This window comes from Prunus mume, linkage group LG2 (assembly GCF_029339155.1).
Source record: "Prunus mume cultivar Tortuosa linkage group LG2, ASM2933915v1, whole genome shotgun sequence".
Lineage (NCBI taxonomy): Eukaryota > Viridiplantae > Streptophyta > Magnoliopsida > Rosales > Rosaceae > Prunus > Prunus mume.
In genome coordinates, this window is record NC_142699.1 from 28,526,096 (window position 1) to 28,547,324 (window position 21,229).

At 36.6% G+C, this 21,229-nt stretch overlaps 3 protein-coding genes across 6 annotated transcripts; 2 read left to right on the forward strand and 1 right to left on the reverse strand.

Annotated features, from left to right (window-relative positions):
- The first annotated feature begins 896 nt into the window (after positions 1 to 896).
- Positions 897 to 5,143, forward strand: LOC103324205 (putative disease resistance protein At1g50180). The gene is given in 4 exon segments (XM_089047454.1): positions 897 to 1,725; positions 1,728 to 2,006; positions 2,604 to 4,346; positions 4,840 to 5,143. Coding segments are annotated over 3 exon segments (2,790 nt in total). The 5' UTR covers positions 897 to 953; the 3' UTR covers positions 4,343 to 4,346; positions 4,840 to 5,143.
- Positions 5,144 to 7,293: 2,150 nt separating this feature from the next.
- On the forward strand, positions 7,294 to 11,893 carry LOC103324204 (RNA-binding (RRM/RBD/RNP motifs) family protein). Of its 4 annotated transcripts, XM_008226244.3 has the most exons (7): positions 7,294 to 7,454; positions 7,590 to 7,713; positions 8,497 to 10,006; positions 10,088 to 10,147; positions 10,415 to 10,714; positions 11,188 to 11,447; positions 11,529 to 11,893. In XM_008226244.3, exons 1-7 carry the CDS (start codon positions 7,400 to 7,402, stop codon positions 11,731 to 11,733), a joined length of 2,514 nt encoding a protein of 837 aa, XP_008224466.3. In that variant the 5' UTR covers positions 7,294 to 7,399; the 3' UTR covers positions 11,734 to 11,893. The 4 variants fall into 4 exon arrangements, with proteins under 4 accessions (XP_008224466.3, XP_016647919.2, XP_088901969.1 ...); XM_016792433.2 differs by having other exon boundaries at positions 8,497 to 10,147; XM_089045843.1 differs by lacking the exon at positions 10,088 to 10,147.
- Positions 11,894 to 12,424: 531 nt separating this feature from the next.
- LOC103324074 (large ribosomal subunit protein eL14y-like) lies at positions 12,425 to 14,552 on the reverse strand. Its single transcript, XM_008226109.2, has 5 exons — positions 14,413 to 14,552; positions 14,181 to 14,282; positions 13,068 to 13,197; positions 12,871 to 12,983; positions 12,425 to 12,650 (listed from the first exon to the last, which is right to left on the reverse strand). The coding sequence occupies exons 1-5, from the start codon at positions 14,413 to 14,415 to the stop codon at positions 12,594 to 12,596; spliced, it is 405 nt and encodes a 134-aa protein (XP_008224331.1). The 5' UTR covers positions 14,416 to 14,552; the 3' UTR covers positions 12,425 to 12,593.
- Between the last annotated feature and the right edge of the window lie 6,677 nt (positions 14,553 to 21,229).

Here is a 21,229-nt window from a genome sequence, read left to right on the forward strand (position 1 = left end):
TTTTTGTTGTTGTTGTTGTTGTTGAATCTATTGGTTGAAATGAACTTGAAAGTTTAGCCATTCTATATTGAGGGCCTTATATATAGTCCTTAAGTGAGGTCATATCTATTAACCCTGGAGCATACTAACTAATTTGATTCAACGGCTAACTAATTTGATCTAACGATTTAGAGATAGGGCCCTACCTAAGTGGCCTCACTATAGAATTCTTGCTTGAAAGTGATTTCACTATAACAGGCCACAACCAACCCAAAAGGAAAACAACGAAACATAGGTCCACAAAAAAACCAGCCCAAAAACTATAGATACGTGCAACTTGCGTGTGGTAGGTCTAATTTCTTTTTCAAAGTGCAATTGCCTTCAATTATTTGGAAAGATGGTTGTAAGAGTATCTACAATCATGCTCATATTTTTTGGTTAAAATTTAGCTAAAAACACACAAATGTTATTTTATGAGCTCTATATAAAATTTGAACTCCAATCATACTCTCTATTTTAGAGAGTCATAAATAGTATAGTTACTTTTTAATTCAATATGTTTGGTCCATCTCTATTTTTTTTTTTTTAAAAGAAAAGAAGAAGAAGTTAGCATTAATTAAAAGTTTAAACTATGCATAAAACAAAGCAACATTAAATTATAGAAGACCACTATGAGTCATTTCTCTCTTCTCAAATTTAAGAGCTCTTAGAGGTCTCCCTATTTTAGGAGTTGGATAGGGAGCATGGTTGGAGGTGGGTTTTCTCACTTCCTCCCTAAAATTTATCTAAGGAGGTGATTTAGTGGGCCCATTGTGGATACTCTAAGTGCAGTGTGTTGAGGAAGGTGGTCCTAAAACAATAATAATTTTTGTGGGATGAATTCATTAGTTGACTGACTTCATATGTAGACAGAAAGAAATTGCTCTACTGAGATTTAGTTGTTCTTTTTGGCAAAGAGATAGTAAGTGTAGAGCATGGCTGAGGCAGTTGTTTCCTTTGTGCTCCAAAGTGTTAGAGACTTCACAACTCAGGAAGCCAAGTTCTTGTGTGGAGTCAGCCAACAAGTTGAGGTTGCACAAACTGAGCTACAATTGATGCAGAGCTTCCTCAAAGATGCAGATCGAAGACAAGTAGACGATGCAAGTGTACGCATTTGGGTTGCCAAAATTAGAGATGCTGCTTATGATTTGGAAGATGTTATTCAAACTTATGGCTTGAAAGTTGCTACCAAGAATAAAGGAGGCATGAAGAATGTTCTGAAAAGATTTGGTTCCATCTTTAAGCAGTGGGTTGATCTTCACAAGATTGGGGCAGAAATTGAGAACATCACTTTCAAAATTTCTAATTTGAGGTCGAGTTTGCAAAGCTATAACATTATAAGGGAAACAAAAGAGATTGGAGGTGCATCTTCCTTGCAATCATTTGAGAGACAACAACAACTGAGGCGAACTTATTCTCATGTTATTGAACGTGTTGTTGTTGGGATAAAAGACAATGTAAAGGAAATAGTCACATATTTGGTGAAGGAAGAAAATTGCCTCCGAGTTGTTTCTATTTGGGGTATGGGAGGTTCGGGGAAAACCACTCTTGCAAAACAGATTTATCATCACGAAGAAGTTAGGTGTCATTTCAAAAGTTTTGCTTGGGTCTGTATATCTCAACAGTATCAAGTAAGAGACGTTTGGGAAGGCATTTTATTTAAACTCATCTCTGCCACCAAGGAACAGAGAGAAGAAATTGCAAAAATGGGGATTATGAAATAGCCAAGAAGCTTTTTCTTGTCCAGCGAGAAAGGAGATGTTTGGTGATACTTGATGACATTTGGAGCATCGAGACATTTAATTCTTTGAAAGCTGCATTTCCATTATATGAGGAAACACAAAGCAGAGTTTTACTTACAACACGAAATGAAGCAGTGGCTTTGCATGTAGATAGAAATGGTTTTCTCCACCAACCCCAAGCACTGAAGGAAAATGACAGTTGGGAGCTATTTGAGAAGATAGCAATATCTGGAAGGATTGGTGAAGGTACATATTTATCTTCACTTTTCTTATTTATCAATGGAGCCTCATACATAGAATTTGCTGTCATTATTGTAGTTTTCTTCGTCATTTATGGAGGTTTACTGTTTTTTCAAATATTATGTAATGTGTACATAATATCATATGCTATGCTTTTAAATAAATAAAAATTCTGGGAATATGAATATAATTTTTTATATGAATATGCATATTCTTGACTGCAAAGACTTTTTCTCTTCTTGTTGTTGAAAGGAATCGAAATCCCAGTAATGGTTGGAAATATTGTCATGGATAAGAGTAAGGAACCAAATACCTCCTCTACCCAAATTGTGTATAAATGCTATTAAGCTTAACTGTGGGACAACATTGAAACAAATGCCATAAAATTAGTACAGACTGCCCTGTGAACACTTCGGTAGCTACCAAGATAGTAATTTATCATTTGCAATAGAAATAATAGTTACAATACATAGGGTTTTGTGTCTATCTTTTATACAACTATTAGAAGTGTTAATTTGGTTTTTTTTTTTAATTACTTTTCAGATTCTGGAGTTTACAAAAAGATGAAAGAACTAGGAATTGAGATGCTTCGACACTGTGTAGGTTTGCCATTAGCTATTATTGTGCTTGCTGGAGTTCTAGCTAGAAAAAACAATGTTAAAGAGTGGGAGACAGTGCATGAGAATGTTCATGAATACATTAGGAGAGGCAAATTTTATGAACAAGAATATGAAGGTGCATCATGGGTGTTGGCATTGAGTTATGATGACTTGCCATATCACTTGAAACCATGTTTTTTATATTTAGGCGATTATCCTGAAGACCATGAAATTTCGGTGAGCGCATTGACTAAGTTATGGGTGGCAGAAGGTCTTATCTCATTGAGACCACAAATACATGGTTTCGGAGAAACAATGGAGGATATAGCGCGCAAGTGCTTAAGTGAATTGGTGGAAAGGTGTGTGGTTCAAGTGGGAAGAAATGGTTCAACAGGGACAATTAAAACTTGTCGGATCCATGACCTTATACGTGACTTGTGTTTGATAAAGGCAGAAGAGGAAAGCTTTCTCCAGATTGGCCATTCTTTGCATGAAAATGAGTCAACTAGTATGTTTACTTCTTCTATGGTAGCCAAGGCAACGCCATTGGGGAAAGTTCGAAGACTTGCAATTTACTTGGATGAGAATGCTGATAGGTTGGTTTCATCAAGAGGTGAAACAAGTGGCCACTTGAGGTCTCTACTATACTATGACTTAAGAGAATGGAGGCCAACAAGTAAAAAATTATTACTATCTCCATTGACGGGTTTCAAAGTGCTTAGAGTTTTGAAGCTTGAAGGTGTAAATGAAAAAGTAGAAGTAGTAGAGTTGCCAAGTGAAATTGGAAATATGGTACACTTGAGGTTTCTAAGTGTGAGGTCTAGCAATATAAATACGTTTCCATCATCCTTGGGTAATTTGATATGCTTGCAAACTCTTGATTTCCGTGTTAAAAATGACCTCAATATCCCAAATGTAATATGGAAGATGAAAGAATTAAGACATTTATATTTACCCATGTTTTACAGAGCAAGTGTTGAATTGAAGCTGTCTACTCTCGGCCATTTACAAACCTTAGATTTTCTTTCATCCAAGTATTGTGATTTGAAAGATGTTATTGGATTAACCAATATTAGAAAACTGAACATACGACTATCAAGCTCCTTCGAAAATCTGGACGAAATATTGAAATCTACAGGCAGCACGCTTAACCGTATCCGGTCTCTATTTGTGGACATTGATTATGCAAGGAAGAGTAGCTATGAGGAGCAGATTAGGCAAATAGTATCAATCTGTCCGCGTATATACAAACTGAAGCTGTTTGGGCCAACCCCAGAATTACCGAAAGAGCTCTGCAACTATGCAAACCTCACCAAGTTAGAGTTGAGGAGCTGTGGTCTCAAGGACGACCAAATGGGAATACTAGAGAAGTTGCCACACTTAACAACTCTGCGCCTTCAAGGAAGAAACACTTTTGAGGAAAATACAAAGATACTGGTTTTCTCCAAAGGAGGCTTTCTTTGTCTTGAATTTCTTTCCGTTTTTGACATTCCAGAAATAACAGAGTGGAGGGTAGAGGAAGGAGCCATGCCTAGTCTCTGCCGATTGCGCATTGGATTTCCCTGTGGATTGACAGCACTTCCAGATGGGCTAAGATATCTTACGAATCTCAGGAAATTAAGCATTTTCGGGATGCTTAGAGAATTCCACAGTAGGATTCAGGAAGATGGAGAGGATTTCAGTAAAATTCAGCATGTACCTTCCCTTGTAATTGGAGAACCGTATGACCCACCGATACAATGAAAAGGTAATTTCTTAATTTCAAGTTGTAGGTTAATTGTCGTTGTGTTCTTTCTTGTGCAACAAGAATTAACCTGCTGTTCTTTTTTTTTTTTCGCCACTTCCTCTTTCTTACTTTTTTCTCTTTTGATTCCGCATTTCAAATGTTTAAATGTTTGTCATTTTATTACTTATAAAATATTTGTGTATTAGGCAAGATTTGTAGGTGTGTGAAAAAAGAGCACAATAACGCCTCCCCTGTTTTGCTCTGTTTTCTTTCTCCATTTTTTTTGTTATTTGCTTATGTGCTGTTTGGTGCTATTGACCGTTGGATGTTTTTGGAAGTCAAGTAAGAGTTGAATATTTATGGCATTTGAGAATCTTTGAAATGACAAATCCTTCCCTTTTCCAGCAATTAGAAAGCTCCAGTGCATAAGGAATATGATTTTCTTTGTAGTTGATCATGTTAACAAGTTATCTCTATATGACAAAAGTGCTGAATTTGTGTTTTGGTGCTACAGCAGGGATTTGACTTTGAGAAAGTATGTCGAAGCTCTGCAGCAGGGGGAGCATGTGGTAAGCTGAACTTATGAGGAGAAAATCAAGAGGAGCAAAGATGTGGTCAAGTAGTTCAAGGTTGAAGCAATCTTTTCGTCAGATTGTATAATACTTTGCAAGGGATTTTGCTTGGTTTTGCTGTGATAGTTTTTATTTATATACTATGTTGTGATAGAGGCTTGTTTCTTTGTTTGTGTTTATGCAACCATCAGTTTTGAAAGCAGAGTTAAACTGCAGCTAATTAAAAAGGTTTCCCTAATTATATTTTGGAGGGATTATTGCATTCTAAGAGCAGCTGCGTGTAAATGCTGAGCTGCTGAGTTAAAAGTGCTTCATAACAATTGAATAAGATTCCTATTTTATTTGTATTTTTCCCATTCTGTATTTTATTAACTATGAAAGATTATTTCTAATATGTTGTAACAAAAATGCAAGATGGTGATTTTGCAATCTTATTGCCAACCGGAACAACAATTTCAAACTAAGATTTATGGGTATAGTAGTAAGAGGTGGTAGTATTCTACATGTAAAGTGTTGTTTGAAAAGTGAAGCAATTACCAAGACCACTTCAACTCAGTATGCAATTCTCTACGATAAATAATGTGTGCAATAACATAATTTAGTAGTACTCGAGAGAACGAGGTAGATCGAAGGCAAACATTCCCACGAAAAAAGAAGAGAAAAAATTGAACTCTTACATTGGTTAACTGTGAAATTTCTCTCCCTTCAATATGTGCTTTGGATATGTTGAAACTAGCAAATTAATAATTATAAAGTACAAACTAATGGAAGTAGGCCACAAAATTTCAAAATTTCTGGGGAAAAGAGAAGCTTCGAGCTCCAACTGTCACTTTGGCCTACTCGAAAATCGCTAATCACTAGGCGGGTACTTTTTTTTTCCCTTCTAATGTTTTTTTTAATAGCGCGGCTGTACTCCTTAAATATATTATTTTAAGGGGTATAGCCGTCCGGCTATACTCCTTAAATATATTATTTTAAATGGTATAGCCATGGCTATACCCTTTAAATATATTATTTATATTTAAACCGTATCGGCTGTACTCTGTATACATGTTATTATATTTAAAGCGTATAGCCGCACGGCCGTACACTTGCAATATATTATTATATTTAACGAGTTTCGCCGCACGGCTGTACTACTTGAATATATTATTTTAAAGAATATGGCCGCTCGGCTGTACACCTTTAATATATTATTATTTTTAAAGAGTATGCTATACTATTTAATATATTATTGTTAATGAGTATCGCTCGGCTATACTCTTTAAATATTTTATTATAAATAGTATAGCCGCGCGGCGGTACGCTTTCAATATATTATTTTAAATAGTATAGCCGTTCGGCTGGACACCTGAGATATATTATTATATTTAAAGTGTATAGCCGCCCGGCTATACACCTGAAATATATTATTAACTTCAGGTGATGCTTTGTGAAAATCAGGAGCAAAGACGCGGTCAAGTTGTTGAAGCGTCGATTGTACAAGACATTTGAGCTGGTATCAGCTGAGGTTTTCAGATTTGTTGCTACCTACTAGGATTCAGCAATTTGAAACTTACTTTTGTTGTGGTTTGCGGTAATTGAAATACTTTGTAATGGATTGTGCTTGGTTTTGCTGTGATTGTTTGGTAGATATTGTTGTTTTTATTGTGATTTAGACTTGTTTCGTTGTGTTAATGCAGCTATCAGGCAAATTTAAAGGGTTTCCCTAATTATATTTTGGATTGCATTCTAAGAGTAATACTAGAGACACCACCTTATTACATCAGTTTTTGAACACTGAAGTGATATGTTAGTGTTTTATTCATTTTTTCGTTACGGACCAACTTTAAATTTTAATTTATTCATAATAAATAAGAAATTACCTCATCAGTTAGTATATTAAAATTGGTATTTATATTATCATTGCAAAACTTTTAGGCCTTGTCTAAATTTGCACCCATCATCCCTGTAATTTTCCCATTATACCATCTCCTCCTTCCTCCACTCCTCCAATTATCAACCTACCCACCCACCTCTCTACGCTCTCACCAGAAGTAAATTGTTTCTATAATCTTAGAAGCTCATACTCCTATTTTCCATCCATTATAAAGATATGATTATTCTATATTTTTGAGTTTAAACCAATAATCCCGATTTTATATATGTATATATACACATACACATAGGGTGCCTTAATGACTTTTAATTCTTACATTTTCATAGGAGGGGTGTTTTCTTAATTCCTAATCCAAACCACTATTTTATTTCGAGGTCATTTCTTTAAAAAGTAATAATAAAGTTTTTATAAGGGCTATTGGTTATAGAAAATAATAATAATAATAATAATAATAATAGCCAAGAGTTCACCTTCCAACCCAACAGAATAACCATGAACCTCCACAGAAAAAGAAAAAACTAAAAAGAAGTAGAAAATATAAATGGTTATTTCCAAAAACCTCTGCAAAACCTTCTCTTTATTCTCACCAAAGAGAAAAGAGAGAGGCGAAGAGCAAGGGCGAAATGTCCCCCTCTCGTATCCTTCTTCCAAAGCCAGGGCATCATCTCCACAAAAGAGGTAAAACCCACTTCACGAACATCGTTCTTACTTCATTTGCATCACATTTGTGTGTTTTTCCCAAATCACATTTGTGTTTTAGAAAGTGAAAACGGTTTCTGGGTTTTGCTTATAAATCGATTAAACCAATTTCAGCGCTTCCCAAAGCAACAAGATGGTGTTCATCTTCGTTGAGCGGTGGGCCGGAGAAACCATCGAGTTCAGAGAACTCGGAGGCGGGAAAGGAGCAAAGAGCTGCAGCTGAGGAGTCAAATAAAAAGTGAGTTCTTCTTGAAACCCAGCAAAGTTATTTTCTCATTATATGTGTGAACCAATGAACAAGTCTAGAAAGTAGCCAACGCTAAGTCCTGGCAATTACAATACCCTTCTTTCGAAATTTCATCAAAAAATCCAAATTGTAGAAAACACTGCAAACAATGCTCAAAATGTAAAAGGATATTATCGTGTTACATCAAGCACGTGGTGTTTGAACTAGGCAAAACTAGCTATCCCGTATTTAGCCTCCCTAAATCTATGCTCATCTCAAATTCTCAATACAGATGATGATATGCATGAAGAATCTTGTAGAAACCAGCTTAGGAAACACAAACCTTTACTCCCCATTTTTTCAAGAAATTGCTAAGTGTTATAGAAAATAACTGAGGGGCAATCACGTTTAATGCTCAAGGGAAACATCCCCAGCAACCAGATAACGATCAGAAAGCCGCATGCAAAGTATAAGCACAAGTTCCCATACTTAAGCAAAAATATGCGCACCAGTGTATGCAAGCTGGTGGCATGCCATAATCTCACATCCCAAAACATTTTGAAAAGTAATACACACATGACTTATGGAACTTTCTAGAGTTTTCTTTTTTATTGTACTCAACTGTTAATATTTTTATTTATTTTGGGGGTTGGGGTTGGGAAGGGTGGGGAGATGCGTGTGTTTATGTTTATAGTTGTATATAATGTGCCTCATCATCAATTATATGGCGTTAGCCTGTAGCTTATAATCTATCATAGTTGCTAAGCATTCTGTTTGTACTCCTCGGATTTACAGATATATGGAACCAGCAAAGGGTCAAAACAAAGTGGGGGAATCATGGAATTCTCTGAAAGGCATTTGTTCTAATCTGAAGGAAAGAATGCTGGGAATTTCCCGATTTCAGAAGCAAATCACTGTTGAATCAATTGATTCTGTAGCTGATAGGACAATATCTGACGTTATTAAGACAAAGAATAGTCCTCATGACACTGAAATTGATCAACCCAATTATAGCATTCAGATGCCAAAAGTCATAAGAGATTCTCACAGTTGCAAGGAAAATATCTCAACAAGATTAAAATCTGATATAATTAGGGAACGCTCTTCATCTGAAGTGGTTGGTGCTACAGTTTTTAACCAAGTTGATGTGCATATGGCTGGTTTGGTTGTATCCAATGCTAGAAAGGAGCGTGCTGGTCCAGAAAATGTTGAAAATAACTTAACAAATGCGTCATTGCATAGAAGGGGGAAAAATTCTTTGAGCAATTTGGGTGATATTTTTGCATCTAAACACAAAGAGAAACATGTTGGTCCTAAAAATGTTGAACATGGTGTAAGTGGAAATTTAGTTCTATCATCAGAGACCTTCATGGATTCTCAAAACAGTGAGAAATGTGTTAGAGCAACTGCAGCTTCCAATGTAACATGGAAAAGATCTTCCAAGGATGTGGATCAATCAGAAGTACAGCCTGAATTAGACAGGCAACTTGGGGAAGTGATGCTGGACAACACTGGGGTTCTTGAATCAGAAACTGAGTACCAGTCTTGCGTAACACATCAGTTACCAGGTGAAGAGTCTAGGATATTCCAAAAGGATGTCACAAATGGATCCACTGTAGTTGGAAATGGAAAGCATCAACTTAACAAAAGAACTTGGATATCAGATCAAACACCTAGTGCAGATACTGATGTGGATAAAATGCCTGCGTCATCTAATCGATCTCAAGAAGTGGGGTTGGCAAACATGTTTCTGAGGACAATGAATGATCAAAAAGCTGGCAAAATCCCCAGTAAAAAAAATGATACTTTGGCTTCAAATGGACTTTTGGGAATTTTAACTGAAAGAAATGAAACTACAGGTGAAGAAGATATGGGAAAAGGATTCAACATTAATGGCTTAATTGGCTGCATTAAGGAGCTGCCTAGAGAACTATTAATTACTAAACCTCAGGACGGTGCTATTCCTGACAAGACTGATCATATCATTAAAAGGGGAGGCTCAGTTAAAAAGGTTACAATCCCTGCTGATTCACATAAGCGTGATGCTAAAAGAAGAGAAAGTTCGTTTAGAGGCCGTGCCATGGAAAGGGAGACAAACACCATCGATGAGAGTGAAGAACAACCATGTAGAGGAATTGCTTCCCTTAATACAGATTCCGTATCTAAAAGTGACAGTGGTGACTTGAAAGTTGCATCTCGAAAAAAGTCAAAACTAAGCCCACAGATCCATCTTCCAACTAGCAAGGAAGACTTAAATAAGATCCCAATTGCATGCAGCCAAAAAGAAGGATCAACAGAAAGCAAGGTATTGGTTAGATTTTTGCACAAAAATGTGAAGGATTATGTTGTTGGTAATGCTTTAAATGATTGTGGGGAGATTGTGAAGATACAGCTACTTTCCGTTAGTGAAGGAAGCAATTTCAGAGATGCTTGGGTGCATTTTAAGGTATTGGAAAACATGCTTATTTAATGGTTCAAATGTCCTTTTTTTTCTTCCAAATATGGCTCGTCGTGCTCACTAGTTTGTGATCCTACTGCTACAAATAAGCTCAGAAAAGTCAGTCTTCTGTTTCCAGCTGAAATGACAAACTATAAGTATGGTTGTCATGAGCACAAGCCTTATAACTGTGACTGGGTGGAAATCGTAGTATATCTGTAGGAAGCATTTTAAGCCATTTCACCTTTGCTTAACTGGCCTTTGGTTTTATTGCAGACAAGTGATGGATCACAGAAAGCTCTCAGGAAAACTGACCTTGTTATAGGGAATTCCGATGTCGTTGTTGAGGCAACTTCTTTAGAAGATGTGCTTAATAAAGTTTCCATTCCCAACGTGATTGGTGATTCTGAGCTTCCTGTTGCATTAATAAAGAATCCCACACGAACAGTTATGATTAAACATTTGACCCATGATATAAGCTTACATCACCTTAAAGGCGCTCTTGCCTTCTGCGGAAGTGGCATATCCAGCTTTTTCTTGGGTTCCTCAAGCTCCGTTGCTTTTGTAGAATTTGAGGTGAGGCTTTTTACCATTTGCTTCTGATTTTTGACTCTAATAAATCATCATGTTAACCAACCAAAGAAATAAATTATAAAGTCAAATTTTGGTGAAGATTGAATGCTAGTATTGGAGATCTCATAGGTAACTAAGATAATGTTCACGTCATACTTTGTATTGTTAATCTTTTTGTTACCGGTGTTGGAACTAGGTACGAAACTTCAGAACTAGCCCATTAGGTTGGTTTTGCCTGCCGTTTTTACCCAACTGTTAAGGTGAAAGAGAATTGACATGTGAGCTTAGCAGTATACCAGTATGTGTTAAAGTTACTACTTTGAATATGCATTCACTTTTTCCTTAAGCAATGAAAAGAATAGTGCTCTCTTGGATTCACTTTGTCACACACAGATAGATATAAGCTTTCTGTTCATAGACATGTACTCTTTTTACCATCATTTTCTGAAATTTATGCTCCAAGTGCTTGATTACAGACGGAAGATGCCAAAGAGACAGCAATTGCAGCATGTTCTATAAATGTTGAAGGAAAACAGCTATCAATCCTCAGAATTGATGTGCCAAGAACAACCGTTATAAGGATTTCAAATTTTGGTGGAACAGTATCAAAGAAAAAATTCCAGTCTACATGTAACTCTCACGGGCAAGTGAAGCAGATGAAGGGCCGAGGCATGGACATTGTGGATGTACATTTCAAGCTTGCTGAATGGCCTAATATGTTGACTATTCTCAACAGGTATTGATGTATTTAAAGTAGAAGATCTTTATGCACATCATCCCTGCAATGTTTCTAATATTGTGTGTTCTTAATTTCTAGTTTAAATGGAATGGAAGTAGATGGCAATCGGTGGCTTGCCCAGCCTGCACCTGTTTTTCCTCACGAAGTCCTTCAAGTCCTTTGGAGTCGGCCAGATGAAAGAATTCATGTCATATCTGTTTTGCGCAGACTATTGCAGAACACTGAACTAATAAGTCCTGAAATCACTTTTCTAGCCAACAAATATTATAAAGATATACTTTGAGTTATCATTGCATTCTTTGTTCCAATTTAGCTGTGCAAATTGGATACTGATCATATTGTACTGGGAATCCAGCAATGAACTTGGAGCCTTCTTGACATCCCATGGAATATTCCTCTTCAAAATATATAGAGCACAAAGGATTTTTCTTTTCTTTTTTTAATTTTCACTTGCCAACTGCCAAAATTGTCAATCGTGAAAAGTAAAGACAATACAGTTCACGGGATCAGGCAAATTCCATAAAAATACCATGTACCAAATGTTGTTTTCATCATATCAGCATCAGCATTGTTCACTTCACCAGCGGCATCAGGAGTAATGCACTAGTAACCTTGCTTGGATGCCTGAGCAAATTGTGAAAACCATCGATGCTAGCCAACCTTGAGCTAAAGATCCTATCCTGGTGAATACATTTTTGGCCAGAAGGTCAACTCTATTGGAGGGCAATGGTGATCAGGGACCATTGGAATCAGAGTATCGATGCTAGCCAACCTTAAGCTTAAGATAGTATCCAGGTGAAAACACTTTTGGCCAGAAGGTTAACTCTATTGGAGGACAACGGTGATCAGGGACCATAGGAATCAGAGTTCCAATCATAAAAACAAGTATTTCACCGACGCTCAAGCATGCACCAGAACAGAGCTCAAACATGCATATAAGAAATTCGACATCACAATGGGAATGGAAGGAAACATAGGACAACAGAAAATTGATCGTTAAAAGAGCTCCTTTGTCAATAATACTTTAAAACAAAAACAGCTCCAAAAAATACTAAACTCGAATAAAAACAAGGGGATTACAATCCAGGGTACAGTTTAGAAAATAATCCATAACAAAATTGTAAACTTAATATCCGATGTTGCTTAAGATGATGTCTCCTTTTTCAGTTTTGCAAGCTCACTCTTGACCAAGCCAGCCCTCTGCAAATGAGTAAAAGTCTATTAGTTTGGGATGGTTCAACATGAAAAGGATGAAGAAATAAATCATCTAGTGGACTCTTAAAAAAACATATCATGAAATAAGGTGGGCAATAAAGGAAATTTACTACTCTCTTTATTTTTTCTGGTGGAGAAATGTACAACACTTTCAAACAGAGGTAGTCATACTTCACACAAAATATTCAAATGAGCCATAACCAACCTTAATCTTAGCCAACATGAGCTTGAATCGATCAAAGTCGTTAAGAGATGCTCTCCTCTTCTGAACAATAAGTTTCCTACCCCAAGAGCTGTTCTCCCACTTCTTCTTCACATCTACCCACACACATATAATTATAAAAATGGACGACATAACATGAAAACAAGAACTATCATCATATATGGGTAATTGAGCCCTACCAGCAGCTTCCATTGCAGCAAGCAATTCCTTCTTCTTAGGAACCCTCTTGATATCAATTTTGATGTCAGTGAGTGAAAGTCTCTTGAAATTCATTTGGGATCTGACCATCTCAGGAGAATCGACAAGAGCCTATGGAGACAAGTGAAGCAGAATTGCCAATGGATCAAAATCATGAAATATACAATGATATCAATGTAGAAACTTTATAGCTATATTTCTGATATGTGAAGTTCTCCAGAACGCCACCACGCGTGGAAACAAGTTCAGGTTTGAGCCCAACCCAAAACCAACAAAAAATTACCAGGTTGCAGCTTATCTCAACATGAAACTGACTGAAATTACTATTAAACTGAAACAACTCAATCAACAAACCAAGAATATAACCTGAAACAGACAAAATAAAAAAAATGGCAAAGACCATCATAAAAATTAAGAAGTAATAACTATATTAGCATTTGAATAGTGGCTGCACTCGTAGGCATCGTTTGTGATGCTCAACAAAAACCACCCATTTCTGTCTGAAAAGGGACTCGCTGAAGTAAACTTAAGTACATAAGTATAAAGCAACAATCAGAGCAATACATATTCTGATAAACATAACTACTTTCCAATACATAGTCAAAATTCACACGCCTATTGGTTCTAACGAAAGTTTTGATTTAAAATTAACATTGCACCTAGTCCACTTGGCAAATATAGTTATAAGAAGTTTCTAAAAACCGAAAGATATCATAACATGTCATGTATATTAGGAATGTGCAACAGAAAGGGAGACCCCAAAAAAAAAAAGCAATTTCCCAATGCTCACTTCAATTTAAAACCTATAGCATTGAATCTATCAATGATTCTCAGAAGATATACTAAAATATATTATATGAAACCACAACAAAAAGAACTCTGCTTGGCAGCTCAGAAAATACTTCAGGTAAGCGAGCTTAATGCTCCATAAAATTGAATCACGTGCTAATTTAACATAAAGCATGAATCCCAAAATTCATTTTTCTCTCATTTTACTTAGTTTTTCCAGGCAACCAAACAGAACCCAAACACAATTCTAAAGTAACGAATAAAAGAGTAGGACTTTGATAAAGGAAAGAGGAAGGAGAAGCTACCCTGTTCTGGTCAAGGACGTCGACGATGACAACAAGCTTCCCATAGTCCTCGCCGTAGTTGACGAGAGCAACCCTTCCGATCTCAACGTACCTCTTGAAAGGCTACCCAAAACAAAAACAAAAAACAGAATGAGATCAAAGAAGAACAAAACTAAGTCGTATTGAGAGTACACAATGAGAAGGTAAACGCCGGCGTATGGATGAGGAAGGGACGATGAGAGAGAGAGCTCACCATTTCCGGTTCTGGTGAGGTGTGTGAGTGTGAGAGCTCTGAAGAAGGAGGCGGAGCTTAGAAGAGGAGAAAATGGAAGCGGGGGATTAGGGTTTTTCTTATGGGTGTTTTGTAGGGTGCTGTGGACCGTCCGATCCACTTTGCCTCTAATGGGCTTTTCATTTTGCTTGCAATTATGAAGATCAAGTAGGCCCATGGTGATCCATAGGCTTAGGTCTTTTTCTTTTTGTCAATACCATGGACTTAGGTCAATTATGCAGATAATGGATAGTTATTCTCTCGAAATCCAACTACTCCCGAGTCCAACTTTTTGGTTTGAGCTTGGACTAAAATTAGCTAATTATAAGATTTGAAATTGAAACATCTTTTAAATTGCTCTGTTATTGTAATGACCATTTGTGGCTAGTTTGTATTGACTGTTTGTGATTAGTGACTTTTTTGACTGAATTATGAATACAATTTTAGAATTTCTCAACAAAAAAAAAAACATTAGAAAGAATAATACTATTTTATTAAAATCTAATAATCGATCACTGATAATAAATATGGGGATTTTGATTTTTTTTTGTTTAGATTTGATATATAAATTACTTTAGTTTAGTATACTGATGATGTGTTTACTAATCAGAAATTGGAATTCTCATCAGGAATTGAATTCCACCTATAGAGGATTCATATGTTTACTTCACATGAATGTGGTGTGTTTACTAATCAGAAATTGAAATTCTCATCAGGAATTGAATTCCACCTATAGAGGATTCATGTGTTTACTTCACATGAATGAATTAAAAAGTAAGTGGGGCCCACACAAAATTAGAAATTGAATTCCTGATTTTGGATGAATCAATTCTTGGGTGGGATGTGGTATTTTAATTCCTAAAGAAATAACCCATTAAGAATTCATCTTTTTTACCCATTATATCCTCACACAATTAAAATTTTAAAATTCACTATTTACTTTAACCCAACAACAATGACATTTTAGTAATTAGTACAACTCGTACTCCAATTCTATATGGTTTAGTAAACAACTTCAATAGGAATCCGGAATCTAACTTCATTCAATCCATATAGTTTAGTAAACAACTTCAATAGAAATCTTGAATCTAATTCTCCCTAATACAACTCCTCCTCAATTCAATTCATCTTACTCCAATTACGGATTAGTAAACATGCAATGAGGTGCATCTCAATTGTTCTTGTATTGGTGGGGCCTTTATTTCGGAACCTTATGATATAATAACTTTATATTATGATTAGATAATGGTTTGTTTTTTTTATATATATAGAAATTATAAGATTGCATTCATAATTCAACCAAAAGAGTCACTAGCCACAAAGGGCTTTTATAATAACAAAGCGGTTTAATATCAAAATTTAGACAATCTAGTGTGTGACTAATGATCACGCACGATCAAAGAAACTCTGGCGTATACATCCCAACTAAGATTGCAAACTCAAAATAATCAAAAAGATATAAAGCTTGAAAAAACCAAGTCATAACAATACAAATAAACTTTCACAAAGGAGATGTGAAAAGCTCTCACGAAGGAGAAGTAAAAAACTCTCACAAAGGAGAGGTGAAAAACTCTCACAAAAGGAAATGTGAAAACTACATAGAGAACCCAAAGAATCTCTGTGACTTATTACAAACATAAAGAAACTGCAAAAAGGATGGTAGTGGAGATCCGACGCTAAAACGCAGGTGGAGATCTGATGCCGAAATGTATTCGCCTACGATGGTTGGAGGAAAATCATAACAAAAAGAAAACATATAGGGAAAACCTTTTGTCTCTAAAAATTAGGGGAGAAGAGAGGGAGGAAGAGAAGAGGGGAGCGTGGAGGAAGCCACCCTCAAAATGAAAACGGCTCTAAGAGGGTTTTTTAGGAGAGAGGGGGCTAAATAATGTTAAAGTGAAAACGACTCTATGATTAAATAATGTTTGAGTGTGCATATCCTATACTAATTATGACAGGACCCGCCCCGAATCTCCTCGGAAACTGGGACGGACCCCGCTTAAATTTCGACATCACCCGATGTCGGGCCCACTTACTAAAGATCGAGACTTTCTACCAAAAATTTGGCAGAGTCTCCCCTGTAAAATGAACATTCCCAAACTTCAACCTGTTCAAAATTACAGCTTATAAACAACCAACTGGCAGCATGCTTTACAAGCAATAAAACAGCTTACAACAAAGGCATCGGCCTCACGATTTATACCCTCAAGCGATACAGAGTATATCTAAAAATTCAAATACAATGAATACAGTTCAACTGAAAGGAAAAGGTGAAGAAGTCCCTACGAAGACTCAAGTTTCGAGAGCACCCGGTCCGGCTGACCATTGTGAAGCTGGGCCTACTGGGGGAGTGCAAAACAGAAAATTGTAAGTGGACGAAAATTAAGTTCAATTCAATTAAATCAAAGTAATATAACCCCACCTTTATAAAAACGTGCAACAAATCCAGATGCATAATAAAACCGTCATAAGCAGTATATAAACATATACGAAAAATAATACCGGATACCAAATCTGAAATCCGTGAATCACACTTCACAAAACCCACCACTCAAAACTTAAGAGTCCCGAGAGATTAAACTCTCGAAAATGTACCCAATGGTACGACCGGTGAGGAAGTATCCTTACCGAGAAATAAGAACGACAGGATATTCATATATATATATATAAATATAATAGTAATATAAAATATAATAATAAGAATATATAAATATAACCAAATTTAGTTGTACTGGGGAAACAATCCAACTGGGGGATTGTTTGACTAGTCCACATGGCAGAGCCATTCCTCAATTCACCATGTGTCTAGGGAACGAGCCGTCCAACTGGGGAACTAACTCTCACCAAAGACGTACAGCCGACATAGCTTAAAGCTTGTACGCTGAAATACTAGTCCTACGCGCGCAGACTACCCCAAATCTAGGGTCCACAGAACATCCTTCAAGGATGTCCTGAAATAATTCCAAGTGTATCCAGTATCAATAATCAAGTTTCAGATCCGGGGAGGTACATAGGATAGTGTTTTAAGCACTCCAAACAGACATATCAATGATCACACCTTTACATAAACTCATATTAACCTCCCAAGTACCCCACACATAACCATATGCAAGGATTGAAATATCGGCCAATACACCGATATATCGGCCTATATATCGATATTTTGAACTGTCGACACCGATATTGGGGGGTAAGGTCATATCTTCCCCGATATCGACGATATATCCCCGATAAGTGCGATATCCCCGATATTTTGCCGATATTCCCGATATTTTCCGATACCCATAACAAAACCAAAAAAATTCAAAAGTTTTGAAGCAAATTGAAACTGAAAAGATTTTTTGGAGGTATATGTGCAATGATTAGATATATGTGTGAAGGCTTTTGGCAATATTCAATTCAAAAGATGTGGAGTTTGTTTTAGAGTATGCATCAAAAGAATATAGACCTAGTACTAACTCAAATGAATCTTATGACGATTATGGTTATGTCATGTCTGATTATAGTGGAACTAGATATGGAGCTCAAGATGGTGAAACAGATTATGGACCTACTAGTTAGGTTAATCCTAACTATCCCATATATGGGATGATTGTAGGGAGCTCAAGAGAGACATATGTGCACCATGTTCAAACATGGCTTACAAACTACTCGGGTTATATGACTTGGTATGATTATTGTACGAATCTAGATGGTTGTTCCACATTGTTTGAACCTCATAGGAGCTCTTCATTTATGTAGTTGGACACTCATCTAAATTGTAATCCAATGTTCAAATAAACTATGGATTTATGCATGGTTTATTCATTCTAATCAACTTTTTATTTTCAAACTTTTCATTAACGCGTATTACATACTACTTATATTTCATCATATATATATATATATATATATATATCTTATTATTAGTAAATTTTGAGTTTTATTTGTTCAATACATTCATTGACAATGTACATAACATCTATGAAAGTTTTACACCAAAATTATGTGTTTCAATGCCTATATCTGTCATTTTTGTTGATTTTTTCCCGATACTCAAAATAATAACGATATATCCCTCTAAATATCTATAAATTGGAAGCCCGATATTATCTGCACGGCCGATATTTTAATCCTTGACCATATGTGTATATATTCTCAAAACCCAAACATATTATCAAAACTTCATGAAAACCACGAATTTCACATTCAAATATATACCATATTCAATAAACAAAATAAAGCAATATGCCATGTTTTCCATGAATACAGTCATGCTGAAGTTTTGAAAGAAAAGTCTACTCACAAGTAGTCCCACACAAGTTTGACCCTGAGAGGGTCCCGCCGCTACTTATACGGTCTGAGTACTGATCTGAATACGAAAATGAGATTAACATCAAGCACTTCGAAATAGAACTTTAAAATAGGGTCCAACAACCCAATTTGCACGATGAAACAGCCTCGGAAGACACTCGGTCAACCGACGGTCAAACTTTCCAATTCGGGTCAACCGGGCCCACGGGACCCATGACCTCCGTTTTTCAATTCGGGAGTTCCTATAGGTTTTACAAGGTCTAGGATACACGTCCTGCAAGTTTGGTCCGAAACGGATAGTTAGATCGCTCACAATCACACGATTAGACGGTTACATGAAACTCTAATCCTATGGTAGCATTTTCGGAGAATACGGGACTCCGTTTTACGGTCTATTAAATCCTACATGATCCTAAGAGTGTCTAGAGTAACATACTTCAATTTGAAAACGATCCAACGGTCGGAACATATCGAACCCGGATAACGCACAATATGCGCTAATCCGTTCGATAGTCAAACGACCTCGGAATCGAGATTCTGCGAAATCCTACGCGCTCGTGACAACCTAAGGATCACACTGGAACAATTTGCAACTCTACCACACTTGCTCACGCCCGCCACACGCGCTGGCAGCAAGCAGTGTGTGCAGAGAAATTTCGACAACGGAAAATCTCCAAATCACAAGTCACCTTCCCGCTACATGTGTCCTACTCAACTAGGGAGCACTTCATTCAACTACGGCCAAGCCCAAAACCGCCGGAACTGGCCGGAATTTCGAATTGAAAATCGGCTAAAACCCTAACTTCTCAAATCGGGTTTTACGCAGCAAAAAGATCCAATCCTAACCAAAGGCGCTAGAACAGAAAGAGAGAGGAAAAACCTCACCTCAAACACCGGAGAAAGGCGGCGGAGACGACGGCGCAACGATTGGAAAATCCCGAAACGAATAATCGCGGCTATTCTCGAAGTTTTCCGCGATTTAAAACTATTGGGTCTTGACGGGACGCCGAGACGAAGCTTTGGGACCGGTCTCGAGGGCCGAGGTGGCGGAAGTGGTGGCGGCGTGGATTTTTCTGTTCGGGTGAACATAACTCGGGAGAGAGGGAGAAGAGCTCAGAGAGAGAGAGAGAGAGAGAGAGAGAGAGAGAGGTAAAACTGAAAACAAAACTGATTTTTACTAATATCTTTTTCAAATTATTTACAGTTTTGCCACCGAAGGTAATTTGATCGCCAAAATTTCGTCATAACTCCGATTCAAGCCTACCATCTGTCTACGAATTCATCTCAGAACCACCTACGCAAGCAAACCACCCGTGGTCTCAAAATCCTTTCGGATAAGAAAATGACCAAATTACCCTGCCCCAAGGGTAATTTCGTAAATTCATATGTAATTAGATTAAATACTTTAAATTAGAAATTTAATTGGAGTCGGGGTGTTACAAATTAATTCTTAATCTAATGATAATTCTTTTTCTAAAACATAATTAATTGTTAGAATTATGGACTCTTGCAATATATATATATATATAATTATCGAAAACTAGTCACCGAATAACGTGGGAATTGACATGTCAATATCTTTTTTTTTTTTTGTGGATAAATTTTGGAGCTCCTCCACTAACGATCACACATTATCGAAGAAATTTTGGCATATGCATCCCAACTAAAAGTGTAAACTCAGAACAACCAAACATAGATAAAACTTGAAAAAATCAAGTCATGACAATACAAATAAAACTCTCACAAATGAGCGGTGGAAAGCTCTCACAAAGGAGAGATGAAAATTATACAAAAACTCAAAGAGTCTCTATGACTTATTCCAAGCATGAAGAAACTACAAAAAGAATGTTGGTAGAGATTCGACATCGAAACACAGGTGGAGATGCAATATCTTAATTATTTAAAATAGATCAAGTTCATAATAGACTCATATATATATATATATATATATATATATGCCAAAATTAAGAATGGGGATGGGCAAACTCACATACGTAGGTACCATGGGGGCTTAAATCCAAGACTACTTGAGAGCTCACCAAAAATCTAAGCCAATCCAACTAACACTCTATTGGTCAGACTTTCTAGACTTGCGTATGTCAACTAACTCTCTCAGTCTAGTAATATTTCCCATCTCTTAAGCGCCGTATATATGAACTAACCAAAACATTATCAATCGTTTGGAATTTGTTGCAATATCTTGTTATTTACTCCCTAACCATTTCGTTCAAGTTCTTAAAACTTCAATATCACCAACTTCATCTCCATTTCCTCTCTATTTTCGAGAAGAGTTTTTTCTTCATTTTTTTCCCTAAATATCTTCAAGGTTGAATTCCTCTTCTCTTCAACTGGGCCGCTTCATTCAACAGCTTACATGGTGACCACTTTCCCTAAATCTTATACGTATCAGTGTGCCTGGAGGAAACTGTTGATACGTGTACGTAATTCGAATCTTAAAAAAGTGGCACCCTCTCGAATAAACATTTTTAAGTCTCCACGAAAGTAA